At 38.7% G+C, this 13,993-nt stretch overlaps 1 protein-coding gene across 2 annotated transcripts in view; it reads left to right on the top strand.

The window, feature by feature from the left end:
- The window catches only part of sptlc2 (serine palmitoyltransferase long chain base subunit 2), an 85,070-nt gene extending 76,748 nt beyond the window's left edge, over positions 1–8,322 (top strand). For both annotated transcript variants that reach the window (XM_062968351.1, XM_062968352.1), the window contains exon 12: positions 608–8,322. In XM_062968351.1, the coding sequence (XP_062824421.1) occupies positions 608–727 (120 nt within the window). In that variant the 3' untranslated portion in view covers positions 728–8,322. The remainder of the gene's footprint in view (positions 1–607) is intronic.
- Positions 8,323–13,993: the final 5,671 nt, after the last annotated feature.

The following is a 13,993-nucleotide window of genomic DNA, read 5'->3' as shown; positions in this document are numbered from 1 at the left end:
ACCATCCCAGTTGTGCAATCATACTCCATCTGCCCTGGAAGACTGCAACCGTTATGGCTGGACTTGTTTCTCCCATTTCCAAGCCTCATCGGCAATTTACACATGTCAACACATAGGCTTTTTAACAGTGATACTGTGCAGACTCATGTAAGCTTGCAGCTTGCCAACAATCTGCTTGTGAAACAAGGTAGTTTCAAACACCACATGTGGTTCAGGTTTAGCTGTATACGTTTTTTAAAGTAGTAGTGCAATAGAAGTAGTAGTAGTAGTGAGAGTCAGCATGGTGTAGTGGTTTGAACATTGAATTATGACTCTGAAGATCAGGGTTCAAATCCTTGCTCAGCTGTAAAAATCTACTGGGTGACCTCGGGCAAGTTATGTTTTCTGATCCTCAGAGAAAGGCAAAAGCAACTCCATTCTGAACAAATCTTGTGAAGAAAACCCCATGATAGGTTTGGTTTAAGTCAGAAACATCTTGAAGACACACAGTTGTGGTAGTGGTAGTAGTAGTAGTAGTAGCAGCAGCAGTGTACAATTTGTTTGTTGTCACATTTTTGAAGGAGGGGAATTGATCTCCCTCTTACACTTGTTTATTTTCCTTTTCTAGGCTTTAAAGAAAATAGATGAAGTTGGAGACCTCTTGATGTTGAAGTATTCCCGCCACCGACAGGTACCTCTCCTCGACCGGCCTTTCGATGAGACTACATACGAAGAGACTGAAGACTGAGTTCTTTCCATGTCTTTTTGCAGACAGGGCACACTCCTCAGAACTCTGTGTGACTCAGAGGCCAAGGACCTTGAACCAAACACTTAACGACTGCTTATCTTAAACAGAATGACTTTTTACTCACAAAACTGAAGTGGCCACAGCAGCTCTACGTGGTGTGTTGTGATGGCAAAACAAACCCTGGCTTTTATTCTGTTGCTTCAAGGTCTTGCTCTGGAAAAGAGCTTTGCTTACATTTTTTAAACGCTGCTCCCTTATTTATTTGTCACAACAACATCCCAGTGACAATTATTGGCAGTGGAGGTGTTCCCCATCATGTTTCCAGGGGGGCATTCTTAATGTAACACAGTATGTTGCAATGATTCTGTCACAACATTTCCTTTTTTTCATGACTAAAGTCTAATCTTCTTGAGAGTGCAAGACCAGGCAGTTTGTTCAGTCGAGGCTTCTGAGGAAATTGTTGACAGCTAACTTAAAATATATTTAACAAGAAATAATCAACCAAAGTATTTTCTTTTTCCATTTATGATGTCATTTTTTATCTTTTTTGTTATTAAAATGATGGTTGCCTTGCTACACGAGAAACAAGGGCACAAAACAGGAAATCTTCCAGGGCCTTAACCATTTTTTTTTCAGTTTGAGTACCAGCTGTCTTAGGGTAAGTAGAAAAGGATATTTTAGGGCAGCCCAACTCTTTATATGGAAATTTCTCTGATACAGAATCACATACCAGCTCTGAGATGCAGCCACTATTCCATTGTCCTGTATCAGTTCTGTTGTTTATTGGACCAACCAGCGTCTAGTCTCTTCTGGCATTAACTCTTGGGGGAAGAGGCCAAGGTCAGATGGATTGATTAGAGGGAAAAGGCTTAAATGTAAAAGATTCCTTACTTTCCCTCCTTTCATGTTATAACATTCCTCTTCTATATCCTGGTAAAGCTAGATTTTTAATTTTTGCCTGAATAGTGCATTTCTGTGAAAGCATGAACATTGACGGCAGAAGCCTTTTCATGATTTTTTCATTGCTTTGACTAAATTGACTAAATTAGCTGCTTTTTATGGCCACAGAAGGTAGATAAAATGAGGCCAGATCCACAACACTACATATGCTCAGGTAGGTTTGCCTGGATTGTTTTGGGAAATAGTTTTGAGAGCAATCTGTGTATGAAGAACAAACATGATTCTCCATGATAAAGTAAACTCTTAGTCTGTTGGGATTCTGTTGAGAGGCATCAGCCATTTCTTTGACATGAGATAAGAGTTCCCATAGCACTCCTGTGGATTCCTGTAGATTTTTGCCCTAAGATGCTCAGAATAGTGCTGGGCAGAGGGGAAATGATGTTGGAGGATTTCATTTTCAGAAGTGAGACAGCAGTTGATCTTGGAATACGAGTTGCACTTTAAGTGTTATAAAAATGTCTACACTGTCTCAAGTGAGTTTAGTTTACTGTGTATTGTTATGTTTTGAATTCTGAATTCATATATGAGCCATTCATCAACAAGGGTACAGTATATGATCCTTTTGCATGTGTGCATTATGAAGTCACAGCACAATGGATTAACTTTTTATTCTTTAACCACAGAACCATTTTCACATTTTGCACCAGCTTCAGTGTGGCATGAATCTCGGTTATATCAGAGTTAGGATTTTCATGGTATGGCTTGGAAATAAGAAATCCCGAGAAAGGATAACAGACTGCACTTACTGATAGTTTGCAGCATAGTTTGCCAAGGTCTGAAATGAAGGGGGAGGGGAGTTCTAAGAGCACTTGGTCTTATGTATTGAACATGTGAATATCAAAAGGCTCTGTTCTGCCTGACTGTGCCACAGGGCCTTTAGCAATGTGAACAAAATGCACAGAAGAGGGAAATTAATAATACAAGTATCTGTAAATGTTTTTGAAGAATACTTCAACTAAACTGGTTTATTCACTAAAAAGTGCTTTTATTGGTAATTATGATGTCCATTTTTATTGGATGTTAAAATGTTTCTCTTGAGAATCCACCACCCACCATTCCTAGGTTTCTTCTGTTCAAAATTACTGAAAAATATTGACTGTGGGAAAAATATTGACTCTGGGAATAAGCTACATATTATGGTTGTATCAGGAAATGTTGATCATATGTATAAACACTCCATTCTGCAGCAAACATATATAAGGACGTCAAATGTACATACATCATAATTTCCTGCAACAACTAGAAATGTAGCACTTTCATTACATAGGACATAGGACTGGACCAAATATAATAATTAAATTGTTTTGCAAATTGTTCCTTATATTTCAGCTAAATAACTTGCTGCCACTAAACCGAACTAACTTTATTCTCTACATAGCTTTTGACACCCAAAATGAAGCTGAACATTTTTCATCAGAAAATAATAAACTGCAATTTTTTCCTTCCACTAAAAGGAAATGTTCTTATATCATCACAGAGCAATCTTAAGATAGTACAAAGTGGTCTAAAGAAGAGCTAACTTGTATGCAGTAAATGCAGTCTGTTTTTTATCATCGTTTTACCGTTGTGTTTTCACAACTGCTTTTGGAGAAGTATTTCTGAAAAACTGAAAGCAAAATGAACTAAAATGCATTTAGCGGAATACATTTGAGCAGGTATTATATTTTGAGTATTTGGGCTAACTTTGAATTCAGGAATGAGGAAGATAGTTAAAGGTATGGTCTGATTCCCTGAGGATGTTTCTTTTTCTATGTAAGCTTTGAATGAAAGATAAGGAAGCAAAACGACACAGAAGACAAATGTCTTGAAGTTGCAATTACTGAATGTTGTGCATGTATGTATTCACATGCACATACACATCTTTTAGTAAACTTGATGTATAAGCTCTTTAGAAGAAAAGATGGTGATTCAATGTATCCCATACATACCATGCAATAGAACTGTTTAGCACAAAGACCACATGTCCCTATGATAATGACTTTTCTTCACAGGACAGTTTATAGTGTCACTCTGTCATGGTGGTTCCTAATATACAGTGTAATGGGATAAGGTTCATGGGAATGAAAAGGACAACTTTTCCTGGTTTTGAAAGGACACTCTACTGTCTGTATGGTTGTTCTCTTGAGAAAGCAGACAGAATTTCATAGCAGAGGAAACCAGACTCAAAGTACAGAAATACTATGTATTTACATGGAGAGTATTCCAAAAGGCCAATGTTGTAGCCTAGTTTATCCACCAAGTTTGTTTGCACACCTGAAAAATGTAGAACTGTTACTTTTTTACATCTCATATTGTACCAAAGGCAAAATTGCTTGAGTTTAAGCTCTTAAAGTCCTCTTTAATGCCTGATCTCAGTCTACTAAGTTTTTGTATCAGATAAATTGCTCTTGCACATTGAATGTTGTGAACACATAGAAAAGCCTGAGAGAACTAGGAAAGATCACTTGCTATGTGGGTATTTGTTGTTTTTGAACCATACCAAAATTCAGAGGGTGGTCATTTCCCCAATCCCAGCAAGGCTGAGCACCATAAGACGAAAGGGACTTATAATGGTGGGCTTAAGGGACCTGCAAATGACTTGGCTGGTAGACACGACAGCTGCCTTCCTTCATGTCTCAAACATCAATTTGTAGAATTAAGTCCTTTATCACAGTTTGAAAAACTTGTCACCAAATTATTGTCATGGCTATGTAGCATCTCCCTCTACTTTTTAGTTTTCAACATCTGGATGCTGCTTGCTGTTAGATACCTCTCTCTACTTGTGTGCTGGCTGTGTCAGGACCAGAGTATAAATGTGGGATCATTAGACTTTGTTTCCATTGTCTTGTTTTGTTTTCTTGGAAGATGAAATTTATATAACATACAGAGTGTGCTTATCTAAAGGCCAGATTTTCTTTTTCTTTTTTTGTACTGGTGTGAATTCCAGAGCATATATATCTCGGTGTGTATGAATTGCAAAAAAAGTGTGCACATATTTTAATTTTCAAAAAAGCCTTTTAGTTTAAGATCTTTCTTAGAGATGTTCATATACAATAAGAACAAAGACTCAAAGGGCAGTGAATCAAAAGAAAAGAAAAACCAATACAAGTAAAAAGAAAATAGTAAGAAGTGTAAAAGCAGTAAGAAAAAGTATATAAATTTGATCTCCAACCTTCCTAATGATGATTACATAGAATTAAATTTTAAAAACCTCTTCAAATATAGTTAATATGTATGTGCTTCACTACTCAAACAAACCTATTAATTATCAAAGCAAATGTCAAAGTCAATAATTTCTCAATCTATCAAAAAAAAGCCAATTAAAACTTCGTAGTTCTGTGAAAAAGTCACCAGTGATTTTTCTGTAATCAGAATTCTTATATTTTTTCATTGCAGCTAAGTCCAAACATTTGAACCTTTTTCATACATTGGTATAATTTTATTCTTCCACTTCTGCACATAGTCTTGCTGCTATGGTCATATATCACAGCAGTGTTCCATATTTCTTCTCCACTTTGTCCTCCACCAATAGATACCATTCAGGTTTCACTTGAAAATTAACTTGTAAATTGTATGTATTTGATTCCAGAATTTTTGGGCAATCCACAAGTCCGCCATATATGGTGAAAAGAACCCACATTTCCAACGTATATTAAAAATGCCTTTAATGAATTTGGCCATTTTTTCTGATGTTAAATACCAATTTTAATCATCTTATTAAAAATCTCTTTCAGAGCATAATGTTATGTACATTCCATTCCTTTTGACCATTGTTCTAACTACAGTATCCAAAATGTTGTGGCCATTTCATCATATAGTCTTCAACTTGTTCTTCTTCCTTCTTCCATTTTTAAGAAAATTATACATCTTACCAATCAAATGTTCATCATCAGGGCACAAGTGTCTCAAATTCTGATTTATTCAACTCAGAACCATAGTTTCTTGTCCATATTTGTCCGCACTATATCATTGATGATGATGATGATGATGATGATGATGATGACACGACACTTTACAGATGTTTACACTATCACTGTTCCTTGCCCTTTTTGTATCTTTAACGTTTTCTCTTACCTCAATTTATGCATAAATCATCTCCTTGATTTATTTGCAAATTTGAAATTCTATTGTTTAGCACAGGGGTTCTCAAACTGTGCTCTGCGGAGTCCTTGGGGCTCCACTGGTGATAGTGAGGGGCTGCTTCCCACCTCCTCCTCTTTCCTCCTCCTGAGAAATGCAGGGATATTAAAGTTTTGAGGTGCTGGAAACAGCAGCAACATTAGTGTCCTCCTGGGGCACAGACATTTTTTCCACTGCCCAGACTTTTTTTCGGACTGCCCAGACCCTTTCCCTTTGACTCGATCGCTGCCTGGACTCTTTTTCTTGCCAACCAGACCCCCCCCCCCCCAAAAAAATGGCGTTCTTTGCTTCCAAAGCCCTATTTCAGGGGGTGCTTTGATTATGTTTCTCCTCCATAGCAGGGGGTTGGACTGGATGGGCTCTGGGATTTCTACCATTATTATTATTATTAATTACTGTACTATTAATTACAAAGGCTAGATCGCCATCTGTTGGTGTTTTGATTGTGCTTTTCCTGCATGGCAGAAGAGGGTTGGACTGGATGGCCTGGAGGATCTTCTACTGAAATACTGTTAAGCTTATGCTGGTTAAAATTGTTCTTCATTTTAAATATTGTATTGTTCTTTCTTTCCTTTTTTTAATTTGTTTTGTTGTACTGTGTGAATTAGCTCACACAAAACTCTCTATCCATCTGCCACATTCCCAGACCATACATTATATATAATATATAAACATTTCTTGGGGCTCCACAAGAAACTTCAAAAAGGGCCCCGTAGCTCAAAAAGTTTGAGAAACCCTGGTTTAGCACATTGTACATGTTTTTATTTCACTTACCATCATCATTAATACTTGACTCTGCAATATTTTTTATTGTTCACGACCTTGTTCATGATGAGAGTTATTTCATTCTTCTTTTTAATCACTGGCAATAATAATTGCATCTTTGCTATCTCTTCCTTTTTAATTTCGCATTCTGTTGTACAATATTAAACCAGCCTCATAAAGACTTCACTTGAGTGCCCTACCTTTCTAATGTCCATGCCTTTATCCAAGCTATCTTCAAAATATTCTGTCAAATTTTGTAATTCCATTTGCTATAGACTTTGAGATAAAAAACGTATCAATTCTCAAAAACAATCTTACGTATTTCAAGGAAAAGGTAGATTCTTTATCATCTTCGTGTTTAAATCCCCAACTGCTTATCAATACCAGATTTTAAAAAGGTTTCAGGAATTTGCTTTGTGCAATCTTTATATTTTTCTCAGAAACTATCAATTTGAGGCTAGATCACTCCATTCCATCTCCCAAAAACAAACTATTGTTATACGAATAATTTGATAATGTATCAATTAATTTATCATAAAAGGAGTTTGTTCTCTCCAAAATCGATTAATCTGAACTCCCACATACCTACCCCTTTATCTTCAATTCAATTATTTTAAAAGCAGCTTGTGTGTACTTTACATTTTGATGTGACATAAGTTCAGATTGGCTTGAAAGGCCTTTGCAGTGATACTAAAAGGAATATTGTTTCTTTAATTGGGTATGTTGCCATTTTTTTCTGAAAGTGTGTCAGGCTGTTCTTTTATACGTAAAAGGCCTTTATTGACTCAATTTTTGTCCTGTAAATCAATACATTTTCAAATGTGCCCTTTAACAGTTTTGAGCGCTAAAGGGCAAGCCACATTCGAAAATATACATCCTTCACTACTCTTAAGTTTGATCAACTGGCCTTAATTTGATAATTTCATATTGGTTACTTTGAGCCCTGTTTATTCAGCGAGCATTATAAGAGGTCCAGATTTTTAAGAACCACTTTTGTCTCTATTATGTTGTGCATAGCATGATCTCGTTGATTTCTTTAGGGACTGCTGTATGATTAATGACATGATGGAAGATAACTTTTCTATGTATATAGCTTATCTGGCTAGTTGTCTACTCATCTGTTAACACAGGTGTTTGTCTAGAGCAGCTGGAGTATTCCAAAATGTGAGGTAGCTACCAAAACACTGTCCAAAGCAAAATGCAATATATAAACCTTCTTTGTGTGGTTCTTTTGCCAAATACACTTTTGGCCAGTATTTCAGCAACCCCTGTATCAAAAACCTCTCCTCCATTCATTTGTGGCTGTAGAAGAGGGGGAAATTTAGGAGTGTGGGGGACGACAAACATATGGAGTCTGAGGCTTAAGGCTCATCAGCCCCAAAGCTAATGGTGGCCCATATTCTTATAGCCTAGAGCAAGCTTGTCCTCCAAACTGTAACTCCTAAGTCTTAAATTGCACTGTGCTGCTATGCCTCTCTGGTAATAATGTATATATATCCTAGATTTTTTATAGATACTAACATTTGAAGTAAAAATTTAATTACCTCCCCAAGATGTTTTCTTCCAGAAATATGCCTTTTTTACACCTTGAACAAATAGCACAATGCTGAGTACCATGTGGGGAGGGCGGAGACAGTGAAGCAAATCCTGCATTGGCTTTGAAGAAGGAAATAATGCATGTTAAGCTGAGAGAAACTGCTTGACAAAATTTAGTTACATTCTGCTTAATAAAGACTTCACAAACAAAAAAACCTGTCTTTGAGTCTACTTGAAAATGTATCACCGGCTAACATTTTTGAATGCTATGCTAGCACTGAATACAAAATGTTGACAGAAGACTTGGCTATGTTGTTGTGACCCATGGATACTGAAATCTGTGGATGCTCCCTATTTTAATACTACAGTGCTGGGGTAAAACAGTGTTTCTTATATAAATGTCAAAATTAAGATTTGTTTGCGGGGCTTGTTTGTCTTCAATATTTTGACGTCATGGATGGTGAATCTGTGGATATAGAATCCATAGATACAGGAGACTGACTGATTATATCCTATGACAGCTCCATAATCTGAATACAGTAGAGTCTCACTTATCCAACACTCACTTATCCAACGTTCTGGATTATCCAACGCATTTTGTAGTCATTGTTTTTAATACATCGTGATATTTTGGTGCTAAATTCGTAAATACAGTAATTACTACATAGCATTACTGCGTATTGAACTATTTTTTCTGTCAAATTTGTTGTATAACATGATGTTTTGGTGCTTAATTTGTAAAATCATAACCTAATTTGATGTTTAATAGGCTTTTGCTTAATCTCGCCTTATTATCCAACATATCCGCTTATCCAACGTTCTGCCGGCCCGTTTACGTTGGATAAGCGAGACTCTACTGTAGTAAGATACTGTCCTGCATTCTGGAACCTTTGCCCCTTGAATGGTGGGATTCCTCTAGAATCATAGAATCATAGAATAGTAGAGTTGGAAGAGACCTCATGGGCCATCCAGTCCAACCCCCTGCCAAGAAGCAGGAAATCGCATTCAAAGCACCCCCGACAGATGGCCATCCAGCCTCTGCTTAAAAGCCTCCAAGGAAGGAGCCTCCACCACGGCCCCGGGGAGAGAGTTCCACTGTCGAACAGCCCTCACAGTGAGGAAGTTCTTCCTGATGTTCAAGTGGAATCTCCTTTCCTGTAGTTTGAAGCCATTGTTCCGTTTCCTAGTCTGCAGGGCAGCAGAAAGGAAGCTTGCTCCCTCCTCCCTAGGACTTCCCTTCACGTATTTGTACATGGCTCTCATCATGTCTCCTCTCAGCCTTCTCTTCTGCAGGCTAAACATGCCCAGCTCTTTAAGCCGCTCCTCATAGGGCTTGTTCTCCAGACCCTTAATCATTTTAGTCGCCCTCCTCTGGACGCTTTCCAGCTTGTCAACATCTCCCTTCAACTGTGGTGCCCAGAATTGGACGCAGTATTCCAGTTGTAGTCTGACCAAGGCAGAATAGAGGGGGAGCATGACTTCCCTGGATCTAGACGCTATTCCCCTCTTGATGCAGGCCAGAATCCCGTTGGCTTTTTTAGCTGCTGCATCACATTGTTGGCTCATGTTTAACTTGTTGTCCACGAGGACTCCAAGGTCTTTTTCGCACACACTGCTGTCAAGCCAGGCGTCCCCCATTCTGTATCTTTGATTTCCATTTTTTCTGCCGAAATGAAGTATCTTGCATTTGTCCCTGTTGAACTTCATTTTGTTAGTTTCGGCCCATCTCTCTAGTCTGTCAAGATCGTTTTGAATTCTTCTCCTGTCTTCTGGAGTGATAGCTATCCCTCCCAGTTTTGTGTCGTCTGCAAACTTGATGATCGTGCCTTCTAACCCTTCGTCTAAGTCGTTAATAAAGATGTTGAACAGAACCGGGCCCAGGACGGAGCCCTGCGGCACTCCACTTGTCACTTCTTTCCATGATGAAGATGACGCATTGGTGAGCACCCTTTGGGTTCGTTCGCTTAGCCAATTGCAGATCCACCTAACCGTAGTTTTGTCTAGCCCACATTTTACTAGTTTATTTGCCAGAAGGTCGTGGGGGACTTTGTCGAAGGCCTTACTGAAATCCAGGTAGGCTACATCCACAGCATTCCCTGTATCGACCCAACTCGTAACTCTATCGAAAAAAGAGATCAGATTAGTCTGGCATGACTTGTTTTTGGTAAATCCGTGTTGACTATTAGCAATGACTGCATTTGTTTCTAAGTGTTCGCAGACCACTTCCTTGATGATCTTTTCCAGAATCTTGCCTGGTATCAATGTGAGGCTGACCGGACGGTAATTGTTTGGGTCGTTCTTTTTTCCCTTCTTGAAGATAGGGACCACATTCGCCCTCCTCCAATCTGCTGGGACTTCTCCCGTTCTCCAAGAACTCTCGAAGATAATTGCTAGTGGTTCTGAAATAACTTCCGCTAATTCCTTCCATACTCTTGGATGTAGCTGATCTGGCCCTGGGGACTTGAATTCGTTTAGAGAGGCCAGGTGTTCCTGGACAACTTGTTTCCCTATTTGGGGTTGGATTTCCCCCAATCCTTCGTCCATTCCATGTTGCTGAGGTTGAAGATGGCTTTCTTTTTGTGAGAAGACTGAGGCAAAGAAGGCATTGAGCAGTTCTGCCTTTTCCCTGTCCCCTGTCGCCATCACCCCATCTTCTCCTTGCAGAGGCCCTATCGCCTCCTTTTTCTTCCTTTTTCTACCAACGTAAGCAAAAAAGCCTTTTTTGTTGTTTTTTATGTCCCTGGCAAGCCTGAGCTCATTTTGTGCTTTAGCCTTGTGAATCTTTTCCCTACAGGTGTTGGCTATACATTTGAATTCTTCTTTGGTGATTTCTCCCCTTTTCCACTTCTTGTGCATGTCACTTTTGAGCTTTAGCTCAGTTAGAAGTTCTTTGGACATCCATTCTGGCTTCTTTGCACTTGTCTTATTTTTCTTCTTTGTTGGCACTGTTTGCATTTGCGCCTTGAGTATTTCACTTTTGAAAAACTCCCATCCATCCTTAACTCCCTTGTTTTTTTAATATTGGTGTCCATGGAATGCCGCTCAGTAATTCCTCTAAATTTCCTGAGCCCCAGCCAGCATGGTCAGGGCTCAAGGATTATGGGACTTACAGTCCAACATGTAGAGGTTTACCATACTGGAACATTGCATTGTGATACAATGTGCAACCATTTCCTGGAAGTAGAAAGACTTATCAAGAGTTGATTTATATACTGCACAATATCACTTTTGTTGATGAATTTGAACCAGGGCTACTCTGCAGTGCCAGAATTAGGATTTTGAACCTACAGTGACGTAATCACTTATTTATTGACTCTAAAACTTCTTTTGTTAGCAGATTGACCTATATGGGATTTGGAAAAAAATTCTTCAGTGCAGTAGAAGGCAATCCTAGACCTGGTTCCATAGAATTGTGCTGTGTAATGGGACACTAATTTGCCCATTGATAAGTAACTGGTAATGAACATGTTTAGCACTCCCACTATTTAAAAAAGACACAATTTTTGAACATGTGAGACTTTGCAATTAATAGCAAACCCTGGAAGATCTAAATATCGCACCCTTCTTGAAGTGCCTATTCTTTCTGCATCTGTGAAGCCTTTTTAGTTGGAACTAAGAAACCTGTGGCCCAAATGATACTGGATTCCTACCAAACTCCACTTTTACAATGAAGTGCTTTCTTCACAGGACTGTACTAATTGGCATGTTTGTTGTTAGCTGCTGTCAACTTCGACCTAATGGCGACCCTATGAATGAGAGACTTCCACGACAACCTGTAATCAGCAGCTTTGCTCAGGTCCTGCAAACTTAGGGCTGTGGCTTCCTTGACTAAATTTGCAATGTGGCCTTCCTCTTTTATTACTGCCTTCCACCCTGCTGAGCATTATTTTTAAGTTTCTCCCAGATATCGGGTTGAATCTAGAGATAAGGAGAACATTCTTGGAAGTTTTCCTGCTTCTTCCTCCTTTTTTGTGTTCCTCTCTAAAACAACATGAGAGATTAAACCCTTTCAACAGACCTTGGCCATATTTAGTGTGTACATGTAAAAGAAGCAGCGATATACCCATCAACATGCTGTCACATGTCACTTTTTGCCACGGCTCTGTTGCTTTGCCTTAATGTTACTCCTAATTTTCTGGTATCCAATTCCAATCTTTGTTATGGTTTGTTTAGGTTTTATGAATATTTAATTTCTGTCTTTAATTGGACTGTTGCAGTAGAATAAATATTGGAGATTATAATTTCTTGCTCCACCTTAAATGCTTAATTATTTCCTCTGCAAAGTAATGTAATACTGTTGTGAAGATGTATGGTGCTCCCATTAACATGCTGGAGGAACAGAGGCTGAGCTTTTCTGAATAGGAGAAAGCCAGTTAGCTCTCCAAAGGCAAATGCTTATGGATAATGGGGTAGTAAATGTGGCACATAGATCTTCCAGAGTTTATTTGGCTTTGAAAATGCCCACTATTGTCATGAATAGAATATTTGTATAATATCTGCCTCTGGGATGATCTGCAACACAAATTATGGGCAAATTGCTGATTGCTAATTGGGCAGCCTATATCCTATCACAAGGAGAACTTCAGACCGACTGTATAGCAGGATGACAACTTATTTCCTAGTAAGGGCTGTATCTTCAGAACTTCTAATACAACAAGGATAGACAACCTTTGCCCCTCCAGATGTTTCAAGCTTTTAATTTCCAGAATATCCAAGAGGAAAGAACTGTGAGAGCCCTTGTCTAAAAGTCAACACTCCCCTATGTTTTCCAGATGTTTCAGATTCCAGCATTGTCTGTGTTTCCCAGGGAAATGGGAAGCTGAAGCCCCAAACATCTGCATGGCTATTCTAAAAGACAGCAAGAAGTGATGAAACACTGCTGACAAATTGGACCTACAAATGTAACAACTATATGAAATGTCATAAACCTCAATGGACATACAAATAAGCCAAGTTCAGGATAGGATTTAAGAGTTAGATGCTCAGCAAACTGAAAGGTGTGGGTAACAAATCTGTACCCTGGGATGGAAATTTCATTTAGCTATCTCCAGCTCACCAAGTCCAAGCAGGGAACAACACTGTCCAGTTCTGGGCACCACTATTTGAGAAAGATATGGCCAAGCTGGAAGCTGTTCAGAGGAGGGCGACCAAAAAGATCAAAGATCAGGATGCCAAGACCTAAAAAAGCAGCTTAGGGAGCTGGGTCTGTTTAGCTTGGAGAAGAGAAGGTAGATGGGACAGGGTAGCCTTGTTTAAATATTTGAAAGGATGTCTCAGTGAGGAGTGGGCGAGCTTGTTTTCTGCTGCCCTGAAGACCAGGACATGGAGCAATGGCTTCGAATTGCCGGAAAAGAGATTTCACCTGAACATTAGGAAAAACTTTCTGACAATAGAAGCCAATAAACTCTACTGTATACCGATGGAGCCTGATTTCTAAATTATTTTGCATTACGGAACTACTCTTCATGATTCGCTTTTAAAAAAGGTTAGCCAGTTTTTTCTGGCTGTGGCCCTGCCTTCCACAGATACAGTAGAGTCTCGCTTATCCAACGTAAACGGGTCGGCAGAACGTTGGATAAGCGAATATGTTGGATAATAAGGAGAGATTAAGGAAAAGCCTATTAAACATCAAATTAGGTTATGATTTTACAAATTAAGCAGCAAAACATCATGTTATACAACAAATTTTACAGAAAAAAATAGTTCAAAACGCAGTAATGCTATGTAGTAATTACTGTATTTACGAATTTAGCACCAAAATATTGTATTGAAAACATTGACTACAAAAATGTGTTGGATAATCCAGAACGTTGGATAAGTGAAACTCTACTGTATATAAACCCCACTTGCCTAGTTTCGGACAAACCTCACAACTTCTGAGGGTTC

Source organism: Anolis carolinensis, chromosome 1 (genome assembly GCF_035594765.1).
Source record: "Anolis carolinensis isolate JA03-04 chromosome 1, rAnoCar3.1.pri, whole genome shotgun sequence".
Classification (NCBI taxonomy): domain Eukaryota; kingdom Metazoa; phylum Chordata; class Lepidosauria; order Squamata; family Dactyloidae; genus Anolis; species Anolis carolinensis.
Note: the sequence above shows the minus strand (reverse complement) of the source record. Positions and strands in the feature narration are given on the sequence as shown.